General features: G+C 39.2%; 2 protein-coding genes across 3 annotated transcripts in view; one reads left to right on the plus strand and one right to left on the minus strand.

Moving 5' to 3' along the window:
• Nucleotides 1-6795, plus strand: part of TMEM255A (transmembrane protein 255A) — a 95128-nt gene extending 88333 nt beyond the window's left edge. For both annotated transcript variants that reach the window (XM_074278083.1, XM_074278082.1), the window contains one exon: nt 4412-6795. In XM_074278083.1, the coding sequence (XP_074134184.1) occupies nt 4412-4570 (159 nt within the window). In that variant the 3' untranslated portion in view covers nt 4571-6795. The remainder of the gene's footprint in view (nt 1-4411) is intronic.
• Nucleotides 6796-7527: 732 nt separating this feature from the next.
• Nucleotides 7528-16405, minus strand: ZBTB33 (zinc finger and BTB domain containing 33). Its single transcript, XM_074278081.1, has 2 exons — nt 16188-16405; nt 7528-12647 (listed from the first exon to the last, which is right to left on the minus strand). The coding sequence occupies exon 2, from the start codon at nt 12643-12645 to the stop codon at nt 10648-10650; it is 1998 nt and encodes a 665-aa protein (XP_074134182.1). The 5' UTR covers nt 12646-12647; nt 16188-16405; the 3' UTR covers nt 7528-10647.
• Between the last annotated feature and the right edge of the window lie 35 nt (nt 16406-16440).

Raw genomic sequence — 16440 nt, forward strand, 5'->3', positions numbered from 1 at the left:
TCAGTGATGACATGTAATAGGAGTGCTCACAGTTCATCAAGCAAAGGAAATGCCAGACATAGCTTTCCCAACAACTTGATTGGGGGGGGGGGGGTAAAGAGGGCACACAGCTTTATTGCTTGCTTGATCGTAGGCTCATAGATTTAGAGCTGAAAGCAACCTTGGAGACCATCGAGTATAACCCCCCTCATTTTACAAATGAGGAAACTGAGGCACATAGAGGCTCGGTAACTTGTCACACAGCCAGTATCTTAGGCAGGATTTGAAACCTAGGTTTTCTGGACTCCAGATTGACCATCCTGTCACTGAGAGAATTCGGGGCCCACACAAACTTAGGTGAAAATGGGAGAAAAAAAATGGAAGTCGTGACTTCTCAATGAGTTTTTTCGAAAAGCTTTGGATATAATTCAGCTCTCTTTCCCCTCCTCAACATACTAGTAGAGTAATAGTGGCTATTAATTGTTTATTAGTCATATTAAAAAAACTAAGTGTAGCCAGGTTTGATCAGCAGCTGCGTCTTAGAAAACTCCTTTTCATCAGAACTCCTAATGGTTTTTTGAGAGTAAAGAGAGATTGCAGTTTTCACTTCAGAGTGGTTTGGTTTCGCCAACACACATTCACTCTTTCCCCAAAGTCAGTCTTGTCCTATTTGGGGCACATACGCCCCAACCCACTTATATAGGATGAATTACAGGGTTAATGTTTGATGATGATGACTATACATTGTCAACCTTGCCCACCCCTAGTTCCTCAACTTCGACCAATCTCCAGTGTTCTACACCAATACTAAACTGTGACATAGCAAGGATCCTAGATTGTCAAAGTCATTAACAGAAGAGTACCATGTTGAAAAGGCTTCAAGTCTGGCCCTGGAAGCAGACCAAGTCTACTTTCCCAAGGGCCAACGCAACTAAGAACAGAGACGGTCGTCACTAAGATAGGCTGACCACTTAAAGTCTTCAACCGTAACAACCCATTAAAGAGACACATACAAAATGGCCTTTTCCATTTCTGCAATGATGGAAACATTGCCATCAGAAGGGAGCATCAGATACAAAGACGCAGTCTTTGGACTGTCTATAAACTTTAACTTGAACAAGGTGTTGATACTTTGAATCACTCAAGCGAGCAGTCTGTTTGTGTACAATTTAAGCTAAGAATGTTTTTGAGATTTTAAAATCTTTTTGTTTAAATAATATTATGTTTAAAACTATCAAAAACTTTTCTTAGTTTGAGAACTGTAGTTTGCTCTAAATTGAGATCCATGCTTTATGACCAACTAGTGTAGCCAGTGAACTTTCCATTTGTGGGCACCCAAAGATAGCCGTACTGTTGTTATAAATGAGACCAGAAGAAAGAGGCAAGTTGCAGCTGAATGGTAAAATGGGGCTGTTCCTTGGAGAGATAAAAAAGAAACATTTCAGATGACATCGTTCTACAGGACTAGCAGAGTCCACCATGAAAAGAATTTCAATATATGTACAAACACCTGTTGCCAATAACAAAAAAGGTAGAGTCTACAAAGAACTTGATAAGACCCTCCAAATTGTGTGTGTGTGTGTGTGTGTGTGTGTGTGTGTGTGTGGATGTGTGTGTGTGGATGGACATGGCAAGTACCCAACAGCATCATCAAAAATGAAACTGATACAGACAGGAGATGACTTGTTACTGATGTGTCATTCCGGAAACAGCTATTGCTGTATTGGTATGCACCAACTTGTCAGATCAAAGACCAAATTTAGTACATAGCTAGAGGAAAGGGGGACAAGATATGATATACAATTAAAACCCAGATAGCAATTGCACACAAAAGTTTAACCAGTGTCAACTGGTTGCCATAAGAGGGAAACCAAAGGAGTCTAAAAATTACTGCTTATGTGCAATAGACACTTAATTGATGGGCAGAAAGATATGGCAGCCAATGGCAATACATGATTGGAATATACAGTTATCCCTTCCACATCGTGACTTTGCCCATTGCAGTTTCAATATATCACAATCTGGCATAAGAAATTAAATAGGACTTTTGGGGGAGTTTTGTGGAAGCCACCCACACATGAAGGCCAGCTGACAACACAGAGCCTATGATCAAATACTTAGACCGATACTTCTCAGATACAAAGGGAAGATTAGGGTTTTTTCCCCACCAAAATGCTGTCTTTGTTCTGAATATTTAATACTGTGCTTTAGAGTATCTTTTTTAAAATTTTTTTAATAGTTTTTATTTACCAGATATATGCATGGGTAATTTTACAACATTGACAATTGCCAAACCTTTTGTTCTGATTTTTCCCCTTCTTCCTGCCTGCCACATGGCAGGTTGACCAATACATGTTAAATATGTCAAAGTATAAATTAAATACAATATATGTAGTATACATGTCCAAACAGTTGTTTTGCTGTACAAAAAGAATCGGACTTTGAAATAGTGTACAATTAGCCTGTGAAGGAAATCCAAAATACAGGCAGACAAAATTAGAGGGATTGGGAATTCTATATAGTAGTTCATAGTCATCTCCCAGAGTTCTTTCGCTGGGTGTAGCTGGTTCAGTTCATTACTGCTCTGTTGGAACTGATTTGATTCATCTCATTGTTGAAGAGAGCCACGTCCATCAGAATTGATCATCATATAGTATTGTTGTTGAAGTATATAATGATAACTTGGTCCTGCTCATTTCACTCAGCATCAGTTCCTGTCAGTCTCTCCAGGCCTCTCTGAAATCCTCCTGCTGGTCATTTCTTACAGAGCAATAATATTCCATAACATTCATCTACCACAGTTTATTCAGCCGTTGTCCAATTGATGGGCATCCATTCATTTTCCAGTTTCTGGCCACTAAAAAGAGGGCTGCCACAAACATTCTTGCACATACAGGTCCCTTTCCCTTCTTTAAGATCTCTTTGGGATACAAGGCCAGTAGTAGCACTGCTGGATCAAAGGGCATGCACAGTTTGATAACTTTTTGAGCATAGTTCCAGATTGCTCTCCAGAAGGGCTGGATATATTCACAATTCCACCAACAATGCATCAGTGTCCCTGTTTTCCCGCATCCCCTCAACATTCTGCATTATCTTTCCCTGTAACTAGCCAATCTGACAGGTGTGTAGTGGTATCTCAGAGTTGTCTTAATTTGCATTTCTCTGATTAATAATGACTTGGAGCATCCTTTCATATGACTAGAAATAGTTTCAATTTCTTCATCTGAGAATTGTCTGTTCATTTCCTTTGACCATTTATCAATTGGAGATTGGCTTGATTTCTTATAGAGGCAATTCTCTATGTATTTTGGAAATTAGGCCTTTATAGGAACCTTTGACTGTAAAAATGTTTTCCCAGTTTATTGTTTCCTTCTAATCTTATCTGCATTAGTTTTGTTTGTACAAAAACTTTTCCATTTGATATAATCAAAGTTTTCTACTTTGTGATCAGTAATGATCTCTAGTTCTTCTTTGGACATGAATTCCTTCCACTTCCACAGGTCTGAGAGCTAAACTATCCTATGTTCCTCTAATTTATTTGTAATCTCATTCTTTATTCCTAGGTCATGAACCCATTTTGACCTGACTTTGGTGTACAGTATTAAGTGTGGGTGATTAGGATCTTTTTATTTGGATTTTCCCAATCTTTGCATTTTCAGTTTTTACCAAAAAGGATACTAGAAGACTATAAGCATTATCTCCTCATAAAAGAGAGATGCAATAGAAGATTAAAAAACCACTTAAAGGCAGCTTGGCAAGAGCTAACTAAACAGTCTTCTCAAGGCCCAGTAGGGGGTAAAAAGGGAAAGATGGACTGCAAAGATTTTTAATAACCAATTTTTTTTTGCTATCAAGGATAATAAAACTGCCACGGTTGGTTTCTACTTGGCACAAGTAGGAGTTTAATAAATGTTGGATTATTTTTAAAAAAAAATTTTTTTAGAACTTGAACTCCTTGTGAAAATAGGGGCAAAGGACCAGACCTATGACTTCATTGACACAAGGGATGTGACTCAGCACCTTGTCTGTGACTTAGGAAACATAGAGAGTTGTTACCCTAGAGCATGAACTAATTGTACGGGACCCAAACCAGATTAAAAATGTAATTGAGAAATATTTTTAAAAGATAATACAATAGAACACAGACAATATCAATACGTGGTTTTCTAAGTCAGTATGTACCAAAGGGGATTCTTAGGTAGGGTTTAGTTTCTAGTTGAATTTAAGTTAAGTGACCCTGTCCGGGGTCACCTAGCCAGTATGGCAGAGGTAAATTTGACCCCAGGTTATCCTAGCTTATAGTTCTCTGCCTCTGATAGAAAAACCTGACACTCGGAGATGAATGAGCAGAAATTATTTTGATGGATAACGTACTCTTGGCTCAAAGAGCGACCAACTTGGCCTTGAACTGACCTTCATTTTCTCCACGCAGCATACCAGTGTGTTTCCAGGCTCCAACCCACCCGGACTTTCTGATGAGCCTCAGTCTAATTCGCCTTCTCCGAGCTACATGTGGTCCTCCAATGAGCCACCACAGTACTCCCCACCGTATTATTCGCCTTTTGAAAAGCCACCTCCGTATAGCCCATGATGAAGAGTTCCTGCCCACCACTGAGATCACGTATGTCTGTTACTGTAGCATTGGCTGAGTTTAAGGTGTGATCTTTCCACTGGGTTTGCGGTTTCGTGATTTGCCTGGCTAGGCAGTGGAGGGCGCCGCTTATTATTTATCAATGCAGAAGAGGGGGTGACCAGGTGAAACCCACTACTTCTTTCCATTGACCTGAGATCAGCTTACCTTCTCCTTGCAAGCATGCTGGGAATCCCACACAGTGAGGACTTAGCATGCTGCAACCTACCCCTTTTCCCACCCCACCTGCATTCAGCAGCATCAAATTATCATTTTTCCTTTTATACAAATTGGCCCTAGCACTTAGCCACCTATTTTCTCAATTGAAACACCCCACCTTCAACCAATCAGGCCCCAAGGAAGTCTCTGGCTGATGGGGCCGGACCATAGTTAAGTAACTATATCACTCTCCTGAGTGATGCAAAAATTCAGCTCAGATCTCATTATTTAAACCCCTCAATGAGAAAAGTGCAAAAGATCCTCGTCTTCATTTAGTGGAGAAATCAGATTTCTTTCACGTAGATACCATCCAAACATACAAGTGAGGTTTTTAAAAAGTGGGTCCTAAAAGTAGACCCAGCAACCTGTGGAAGTTACACACTTTATACTTCAGTGAACTTGCTGGAAGTACACATCTTACTTGGATAAACTTTTGTGTGTTAATTGTTAGTGCTAGATCGTCTTGAATTGTTAGTGATTTGTTGTGATCTCTGTGGCTATTTAATCTTCTAAAACTGGGCTGATTGAGCATTCTAACAAACTTCACACATTCTGCAAAACAGCAACAAAATCATTCCACCATGTCAGGCACCTGCCTGACTTCTGTAAAAATTGCGACATCGTCATCTCGCTCAATTTGTAAGTATTATAGTAGAGTTAAAGCATCTGAGCAGCTTTTAAAAAGTATACCAAGCTTTAAACCATCCTAGTGAAGTTCAAATAATAGATATGTATATGGTGCTTACAGCTTTACATACATTATTGTGTTTGATTCTCATAACACCCAGGGTGAGGCTGACTCCCACTTCAAAATTTAAACACCTTTGTCCTCCACCAAATAAACTTTCAGTGCAATTAAACTACTGCAAAAAAGGAAACATGCCCCAGCCTTCAAAGAGTTTTTATTCTAATTGGGGAACTCTATGAAGAGATAAGTAAATGCTAGGTGAGAAAAGAGAGTGCTAAAGGAACAATTTGATAACATTTGGGTATTATAAAATAGAGGGGCCAAAGAAAAATTGAATCCTTTGGCAAACAGGTTACTTTTTCCCCAATTTGACAAATGATCAATATTATTAGAGCAGTCTAGGATCTAGAGGTAGTAGATAGGTGCTGGTTATCCAAACAAACAGATATTTGTAGACACCTAGCTGCAAGATTCCTTAATGCCTTTAAAATGCACTCAATTTGCTCAGTGCATCTCTTTGGGAAACAACTATTAGTATCATCGGTTTTGTCATCCAGATTTAGGGTCTAAAAAAAAAAAACAGTAATTCTTAACAAAATTGCTATTTATTTTTCTGCAAATCTAAGCATGAGGGGGGAAGGGGATTCCATTGAATTCTATGTAGAGAATATCATGATTTGTCTTGCTCCTCTAAGTACAATATTAACTTGTTATATCGTCATTGGCATCTTCTGTTTATACATTTCCTTTAGCGTTAGTGAATAAGTATAAGCCCTTAATTTTGAAGACTACAAAATTACTCTGTACCATCACATTTCCGCACACCAAAGTATTAAGGATCTCATTTCTATGTATCTTTCTTACTTTCCAAATAACTGGAAAATAATGCATTATGGATTTTGTAATACTAAATTAATTTGAGCAGCTTTATCAGTATTTATATTACACTGAACTACATATATATATATATATAAAGAACATGTTATCATAAGAAATATCAATACTATCTTAGCAAAGTGTTTGCAGTAATGAAGGAATGTTTCCAAAATATGTATTTTGATTGCATTTTGTAATATTTAATGCCTTATACCTGATTCTATATAAAGTGCTAAACAAGGCATGAAAATATAAACTATTAATCCCAAATCTGTATAAATGGAGTGTTGCTTAAAACCTGTATCACTGCCATGTTTGAAATTGATTGCTTTTGTGATGTTTCTGATTAATTCATCTATCCTTTCCTTTCACCCTTATAAGAAATTAAATGTATGAATATTCACTTGTCTCTCTCGTGTGTTTTAACTGAAATGTAACTTTTTAAAACCATAGGTTTTTTACTTTTCTATAGGAGCTAGAGATGGGACCAATCAATCTAACAGGGGAAAAAAAACCCTCACAGAAATTTTGCCAAGGCTGTCAAAAGCTATCTAAGGACACGGTGGCTCATTTCTATCCTTATATTGTTGTTTGTGGATTTTTAAGGTGTGTCCTTTGTAGTGGACACCAAAAGTTCCAAATTTTGTCTAGCTTTGTGATCAGTGCTCTAAAACCAAGCTGCAGATCGGTAAAGGGAATTTACTTACTGCAAGTTCCCTATGTTAATGACATCACGAGTCTGGTCCAAAATTTTAACAAAGTGGGGGGTGAGGGGGGGAGGAGAGGTTCAGCTGAAGTCTCTAAAGTCCCGCTGCCAAAACTGAAAAATAATATAAATGCGTAAGAAATATTCATTTTCTATTTTTCACTGTTTGATCAAGGAAAACAAATGTACTTGTCCCTGAATGTGAATGAAAAAGGCATTGCTCTGTTTTATGTTTTTTTTTTTTTCCAATCTGGCTTGAAACTTGTTTGAAATACATGTATATATGTTATTCTTGCTCAGGGAGAGGACCTCCCCACCATCCCCCAAATATCTATGACTATATAGGTATTTCCCTGAGAAAGAGATGTTTAGGTGAGAAATTCATCATAATGCTAAAATATCTTTTTCAATAAAGACACCTGATAGGTGGAATTAAAACTTTTTATTTTGTCATAAAAAGCTTCTAAGAACTAACAGCAAGAATTACTGGTTAAAATTTAAAGCACAACTTTAAAAGTTAAGCAAAAGCTGTACAAGTGTATATATACACATTACAGTGTCAGTGAAAATGAACAGCAGACAGTTTTAATTCTGAGTGACAGAAGTCAAAGCTCTTAAGACAACGTCCAGTTTGTTGGCTCTCAGATCTTGATAACAGTCATACCTTAACAACAGCAGAAAATAAATACGCAGCCTCTAACAATGATTACCTTGAACATGTTATGCTCTTAGTTATATTGGAAAACACAGCAGAATTTACCTTAGTGACAGGGTGGAGGATATTTACTACCAATATCATTATGAACATTGACAGTATTTTTAAATAGTCCTTTGCAAGTTGGCTATGGCATTTTTTCCTACTTTGCAAAGACTTTAAGCCTTGTAAAATTGTGTGACTGTTTTGAACATGATTACTGTTTCAAAGAGTAAGTAAGCATCTTCTAATATTTACAGGAAATTTAGCATTAAGACCAAAAGGAAAAAGCTAGCTTAATAACCAAAAAAATAATAAGTGCAATAGGCCGAGCCCCATTAAAAAAAAAAAAAAAAAAAAAGGAAACGCGGCCTCTACACATTTTCAATCCAATAAATACTAGAAGTGAAGGATTTTATTCCTCCTAAAAAAAGTTGTTTGTTTTTTTTTTTTTCATATGCGCTCTGGACTTTGGATATTGAAATTGCTCCTAGGAAAACTGAAGACCCTGAGATACATGCAAATCAAATAAGAGTCTTCCGGAAGAAATACAATTCAATCTTTATTTTTCCAGTTTTCCTCCAAACTCCTGTTCCCCTCTAGCCCTCAAAAAGTGACCTTTAATAGGCATAGAGCTTAAATTTAAGGATCAGGACTTCATTAGGGCATATTCAGCAGCAAATAATTACATCCAATTCATTCTGAATAAAGAACTGGAGTGGTACAAGGAATTCCCCATTTGTCACAACTGATTCATAAAACTTATTAAGCCTTAGCATGACAAAATGTGTCTATGTGTTTAACCGCACATGGGCCATTAAGTCTGAAAGATCTGAAAGCTATGCTGGTCTAGGTATTGTTCACACTCATAATAATCGCATTTAACTGATGAAGTATATTAATGAAATGGACAAAATTGAACCAACAATGTATTCCAAAACAAGTACACTCTGATGATCAAAGAAAAACATCATTAGCATCTATACACAAACTCTACTACTGTGATTCTGGTACGGTAGCAGAGCCTTAAATTAAAAGCTACTTCCTTCAATTAAAAAAAAAAAATTCATTTACCAAATGATGATTTAAAAAAATCTATTCACACGCAAGACAGAAAACATATGCACAGCATACACCTGGGTAGGCAAAAAAAAATGATTTATGTTTTGTTCTCCTTTTATTAAAAATACTGATTTCTGGTACCTTTGTAGCTTTAGAAGCTTTAAAAATTATCTTCAAATCTAATTCATCCTAGCAACAATGACATATGCATAAAAATTTATAATTAAAGCTTTAAGCTTTAAAAACATTCTTATAATACATAAAAGAAAAATTCTTTTAAACTGTCAAATAAGAAATATTTAGTGAAAGGTTACAAATAACTATTACTATGCACAACCTTTTCATATCTATCGACTTTTTTTATATTTTTACATATTTTTTCTTTTTTGTAAATCATTTACAGAAATTCAACAGGTTGACTTAGGAAATACTAAATGAAGTATTTGTACTTGCTCACTTTACTAGCCTTTCCAATGAAAGTTTCCTATCGACTTTGTTTCCTTGATGCATCATTTTGAAGGTGACACACAAGCCTGTCTTAAGTCCTACAACTGGGCCTGGATCAACAGGCTCCATCTGAAATTCCTGAATGCTGTATCATCACAGTGATTTGCAGGTAGAATGAGCAAAGCATATCTCAGAATATATAAAAAGCTAAGGCTTTTCTTTAAGAAAAAAAAAAAAACAAAACAAAAAACAAAACCACTCATTTTCAAATGAAAACTCCCTATTAGAAAATTCTAAGTTTAACAATTTACATTGAAGGACTCCTCCTCCCCCCCCCAACCATGGAATTTAGTTATTTTTATGGTTTTATGCATATTTGCAAGCCCATAGTGCAGCCTTCAGATTAAAAAGTAAAAATAACATCACATGTTAACATGGGCATGTTAATCACCAGCAAATCAATGATTGCTTCCTAACTTCATTCTCTTGAGTTTCCTAACTTAAAAGAATAATTGCAGGACGTCTCCTTTTTCTCCATTCCATACCACTCAGATCTCAGTCCATCAAGATTCCCTCTACATATCTATCCCATGTGGCAAAGGGATAAAGTGGACCAGCCACTGGTCTCTTTCGGTACGTGGCCAGATGTAAGTCACGATTCTTTCTGAGGAGCCCAATTCTATCATTGTTCCAGGTGACAAGCTTATTGTGAGGAAGGACAGATTTAACTATCTGGATGGAACTTTAACAACCCATTTGGACCAGAGAAATAATACAGTACTGCTGGACCCAAAGCAAGCCATCCAAGTGGACAGGATAGTTATTTTGAACCTTTTCAAAATGACTTTAAAAGCTGCTGGATATTTTTATGTCATACACATTAGACAACACAAAAATTGTAGACTTGATGTTCAAATGTTTTTACAGAAATCAGCAGTAAAGTGCTATACATAAGGAAAAATTCATAAAACAGGTTCAATTTTTCAGGTATGCCAATAATACCTGTCAGAGAGGTGTGACTGCTTCAAATTCTTTTTTATACCATTAATTTTTCTTAAAAAACAAACGAATGAACAACCCTCCCCCCCCAAAATAAACTAATGGACAGCTCATCCTGGAGATGACTCCTGAGTTTATACGCAAATAAAATTTCAGATAAATTTGCTCCTACCAATTTCCTGTAACTAAAAATAATGCAAATGAAAACTACTTTCAGATGACTTTGAAGGACTAATTTAACTTGCTTTCACACCCAATTATTATGTAAGTGTTTACTGGTCTTTTGAAAACATTGCCCCCTGACACAAACTCAGGTTGGTTGTTTTTTTTTTTTTCCCCAAAGCAATTCAGTAAGATTCTGGTATTATAAATTCAAACTCAGTACTGCCATCTGCTACATTCTGTTTAAACATGGAATCATTTCCCTGTTGTATAAAGATATCATCCCAAGTCATTGGCTTGCTTTGGGGAGTAGATGAGGCAGTCCCTACTGAAGGTTCTTTCCCACCATCAACCTTATACACAATTCCATCTTCCTTTATTACGGGTATACTCCTTGGCCGATCAGTAAGGTAAGCGTATTGCCTGATCTGCAAAGACCTGCATGGATGTAAGCGATAAAGCTTTGTGTCACCAGAAGGGTCCTGACTATGAACTGACTTCATATGTGAAGACATAAACTGGTAGTTGATGAAGGATTTGCCACAGGCCAAACACTGATACCGCCGCTCTCCGGTATGATGAATCTCATGTTTGGTGCGGTATTCCGCAAGGGGAAACACCTTCTCACAGTAACGGCACGGATACTTCTTCTCCCAAGAATGAATGTTAAAATGTCTCCGCAAACTTGTCAGACAGACATAAGATCTCTTGCATACTATACAAATATAATACACCCTCCCATCTACAATTAATTCATAGTGATCGTCATGTTTGACTTTGACGCGTTTGTTTGAAGGCTCATCGCCAGATGTTTTTGGGCCCTCACTATCACGCTTGACCTCTTTTTCATCAGGATCATCTTTGACAGGAATCACTATGTCATACGTGTCCTCCCCAATATTTGCATACACTTTACAACCAGTAGATAAACCTTCAATTTCAGTAGCTGTATCTAGAGTAATGATCTTCTGACCCTCCATCACGTGCTTTGCACCTCCACCTGAATCCTTACTGCTTTCAGTAATAATATTAGAAATTTTTAAAGAATTAGAGAGTGGTTCTTGATGAAAAAGAGTGACCTGCTTTGACTGGATCGCAGAGCCATTAAAAGATGCATCGGGCTGGGGGACCAAAGAAGGATTACCAACTCCCGAGTCTGGACTAGAACTAAGAGCATCATCGTCATCCTCTATAATCTGTGCTTCCACTTCTACATTAGCCCTACGTTTAGGTAAAGCCACAGTGCTATTTGGTGTCTGCTGATGATTCTGTACAAGTAAATTAACTGGAGACACCTGACTAGGAAGTGAGGAACCAGGTAGGGAGTTAAGAGGTGGCTGATTTAACAAAATGATGTTGGGAGTCAGATGCTTTGGGGCTGAAGCCTTAAGAGTTTCTTCACTATTTCGGGGTTGACTTGGGCCCGTCTGGTTCACAGAGGTAGCAAGTGTCTGCAAGGGTTTATTTGTTAGAGGGGGAGAGCTACTTGAGCTACAAGCCTGATCGGTACAGGCAACAGGCCCTGGATCGGGCTGGACTTGTACTGCCGTGTTACCACTTGGCAAAGCCTCTTTGGGAGGTAAAACTTCGGAACAGAAAATGACATCATCATCATCTTCATCAGAATCAGTACCGATCTTTTTGGTCTCATAATCTTCAGCACATAGAGAAAAAGTCTCAGTTATAACAGGCATCATAGTCACCCCAGCATCAGACCCTTCATTATCTGCCTTCTGCACTTGAAGATGCTTTTCATCTGTGCCAGGAGGTAAGGTTTCACCACCATCCTGCTTTATTGTACCTGAGATACTTTTAACTTGTGACAGAGGTACACCAAGTTCCGCTATAAACTTAACTCCTAATAACTGCCCTGACTTAATTAACTCATCAAGTAGATCTGATCTAATACGCATAAGTTTCGAACTATAAATATAGTTGAGAATTTCGGCGAAAATCTCTGCCCTTATAAAGTTTAGTTCAACCACTTGCCCAGCAACTGAAAAAAGCTGATGAAAATAAGTACTCGATGCGGACAGAATATTCCGATGAGCCCGAAATTTTCGATCTTCCACTATAACCGTGACATCGCAGAACAGGCCATGGTCTCGTTGCTCATTCAAGGAGTTCAGTAGATTACCAGAGTACTGAGTGTCAGTGGCAGAAATAAGCTTTCTGCTCTCCATGCCTACAGGGGAGAAAAAAAGGAAAAAGCAGGGAAAGTAGAGAAGGGAAGAAAACAAAAGCATTTTACTATTCAAACATTTTTCACCTGTAATTTCAGTACCTGTACAAAGCTCTTTCTAGTTTCAACTCAGAGAGATTACTGCCTAATGGATGTGGAAGGCAGAGGTCCTGAATTAGAATCCAGGAGCTGCCAGTTACTGGGTGGCATTAAACAAGTCCTTGCCCCTCGCTGGGGCTCAGGTTCTTCCTCTGTAAAATCAAAGGGCGTGGATGAGATCCTAAGGTCTGAAATCCCTTCCACCTCTAATCTTATCTGATCTAATCAGTCCCTCCCCTACTAATATCTCATCCCAGTGTGGAGATGAACCTAGATTCCTAAGGGACATGCAACAGAGCAGGAGCACTGGAAAGTGCTGCAGTCCTGAGTACAAATCACAGACTAGACAGGTGATATCTTAAGGAGAAACCTAGCTAAGTTTTGAGTGGTCCATCCACAGAAGACTGGCCACTTGGGGGATGAATCTTTTCATCCACAGTGATAACTATTTGATGTAAACTTTGACAAAACTATTTAACACCTTTCAGGGTTACTGGGAAGATCAATTGAGATTATGATCTCGTGTAAGTGCATTTTGTAAACCTTAAAAGACTATGCAAGTGTTAGCTATTATCATCTGCTACACATTTAAATATTAATAATTGCTCCCATTCATTAGCTGTGATCACATAAGGACCTCTGATCAAAAAAAAAAAAAAAAAAAATATATATATATATATATATATATATATATATATATATATATATATATATATATATATATGTACCTGTTGTCTCTCCCAACAGAATGCAAGCATTTTGAGGGCGAGACTTTCTTTTTGGCCTCTGTATCACCTCTAACATAGTTCCTGCACACAGAAAGTGCTAAATGAATTCCCAGGAACACCCAGCAAGCAATCCATCCCTGCCTAATTTTCTTCAAGGCTTCATTTATCTACTGTGCACTATATATTCCTAGAAAGAAAAATGTATGTGTTCTCATCTTCTTTCTACTGTTTTGTTGTTTTTTTTTTTTTTTTTTTTTTTTTTTACAAAATGTTCTCTGTCCCCCTCTCACCAATTGTTTCCATCAGTCACTCTGTGCTAGCAATTGGAGGCTCAGTTCATTTCTGACACTTACCTCTCTCATTGTTAACCACTAAACAACATTGTTTTTCATCTTCCTTGGCCCACAAGTTAGTTCAAAAGTTCCTGATGAATTATGGTTTTCATCCAAGTACTGGAAATATCTTTTTAGGGGAAAAACATTCGGAGAAATCACTCAAGTCCTTCTATTTGTGACTAGCCTGCCCATTTTACTCTCAGCAGTCATTGTCCACTCTAGCTCAAACACAACTGTCACTATCCAACCTAGTTATCAACAAGAATAACAATCTTCTCTCTCACAGCCAAGGGTCAAGAGATTTAGATTTCTTCAAAAGGAGTTGTCAGATCTGTCAAGGCAGCATCATGATAGTGGTCAGAGAACTATTTACAAAGTCAGACAAGTCAGATTTAATAATAGTAATAGTAATAGTTAGCAGTCATATAGCATCTACTATGTGCCAGGCACTGTGCTTTGTCCTCACAATAACCTTGGAGGTAGGTACTATTATTATCCTCATTTTACAGTTGAGGAAATTGAAAAAGACAAAACTTGCCCAAGGTCACACTTAGGAAGTATCTGAAGCCACCTTCGAGCCAGGACCAGCTCCCTACCCAGTAAGCCAAAATTTGAATCATAACCTCAAAACTGGTTGTCTGTGTGACCCTCGACAAGATTTTGCCTCTACTGGTCCTCAGTTTCTTAATCTGAAAAATAAGGGATTAGGACAAGATCACCTCTAAGGTTTTTTTCCAACTATTTCTTGTCATTTGGGTTTGTATCCTAGCTCAGTGTTTCTGAGTTTCTCCTATGTAAAAATGTGGGGGTGGTACAAGATGGTCAACAAATTCTACAATCCTAACAAAATAATATCACACACCATAGAGTGACTTGTTGTCCACCACTATGGCAAAGTTGCAGCTTTTGCATGCAGAAAGGACAAAGACAATTCACAAATCTCCCAGAAACAAAATAACTCCTTGCTGAAGATTCTGAAATCCTGAATCAGCCTAAAGGCTGAAATCCTAACCTGGACTTGACATATCTAATCAGTAAGAACATTTTGAAAAGTATCTTAATAATAATAATAATAAATATACTAAGATCAATGTAAAGATCATCAATAAAATCACACTAGTTTGGGAGAAAAAAAAAATGTCAGTATCAAGAATATTTTTCCCTTCAGAGTTCTAAAGCAACCTTCCACATGATGCAAGGTGCAGTTTTTCAAAAATCACCAGAATATTGCATGACTAAAATAGCACAGAAATACTCCGTGGAGTATTTCTTGTCAATCCAACAGTTTCAGGGTAACATAAAAGCATCCATCAGTTGAAAAAGAGTGACTTCTGGGCTTTTTGCCAACAATCTCAGATTCCTAAATGTGGGAATTTCAACACAGTAGTCAGTTTTTTAGTCGGCAGGATTTCCGAAAAAGGCCCTTAGACTTCCTGTGGTTCACAAAGGGGTCCTACTAAACTGGAAGCACGGAAAATTGACATTTACAGGAAACCTTGCAAGTTGGTGGAGTTCCATTTGTTTGTTTGTTTTTCTTGGGTTGAGAAATTGAGGATCTACAACCAGACTTTGTGGAAAATCCCTGCCGAACAACCATTTTGTGACCAACCTTCACACTGGGGGGTGGGGAGAGGGGGGAAGAGGGGGAGAGAGAGGTGATGGAGGAGGGGTGAAGAGAGGAAATAACACAGGATCAGATATGGGGGATCAAACCTAGGGGATCACTGCGGCAGCTGAAACCTGTCTCTCGTCCTCCACCTGCTTTCTCCCACCCTCTGCCCCTACCCTTTGAGGCCAGTAGGTTGAAAACAAGGGTTGCAACCTCGCTTTCCCTTAGGGAGGAAGAGTCTCGAACCAGCCACCGGTGCAAGGTTGGGGTGTGGAAGGAGGGGGGAAGGGTTCAAGAAGAACAGGCGCATAGGGGAAAGTACAAGCTAGTGAATAGAGTGGAAAGAGTGGAGGGTATCGAGGGGGAGCAGACTGCTGGTGATCGAGGGAGGGAGGGAGACAGGGAAGCAGGCGGCATTGTTATGGCCCGGGAAGTGGCCCGAAGGGGCGAGTAGGGGAGGGGAAAGGGAGGAAAAGAGCGGATCAGACCTAGGGCAACTGGGAGAAAAGAGAGGAGCCCCAAAAGGAAGGGCACTGGGAACAGGAAAAGGCTCCCCCTCGTCCAGTCCGGGGCCTAGGCACAGAGAAACACGTCCATCTGGCAGACTCGTCCTGCACTCAGCACCCTCCCAGGACGCGGCCTCCCCCCTCCCCAGGCTGGAAAAGCACACACACACCCCTCCCCGCACAAAGGAAAATCTCGAGGCGCAGGGCTGTCGCTTCCTGGTTTGTGTGTGGGGGCACCGGCCCAGCCCAGGCGAGCCCTTCCTCACCTGGTCCCCGGGGGCCGCGGGCACAACGTCCGATCCTGCTGCTCTCGTGCTAGGGGAAGCCCAAAGCCCCGCTTCCAGCCCTCTCACGGCTGCCTCTGCTCGGGAGCTGCTGCTGCTGCGGCGGCGGCTGCTGCTCCTGCTGCTCACTGCTGCTGCGGCTGCTGCTCACTACTGCTGCTGCTGCGGCTGGGTTCCTGCCGCCGCCGCCGCCGCCGCCGCCGCCGCCGGAGCCGGCCTCTCCTCGGCTGTGGGC

This window comes from Sminthopsis crassicaudata, chromosome X, assembly GCF_048593235.1.
Source record: "Sminthopsis crassicaudata isolate SCR6 chromosome X, ASM4859323v1, whole genome shotgun sequence".
Lineage (NCBI taxonomy): Eukaryota > Metazoa > Chordata > Mammalia > Dasyuromorphia > Dasyuridae > Sminthopsis > Sminthopsis crassicaudata.

Coding starts and splice junctions, on each gene's coding strand:
- ZBTB33 (XM_074278081.1), bottom strand. CDS start 12,645: ATGGAGAGCAGAAAGCTTATTTCTGCCACTGACACTCAGTACTCTGGT.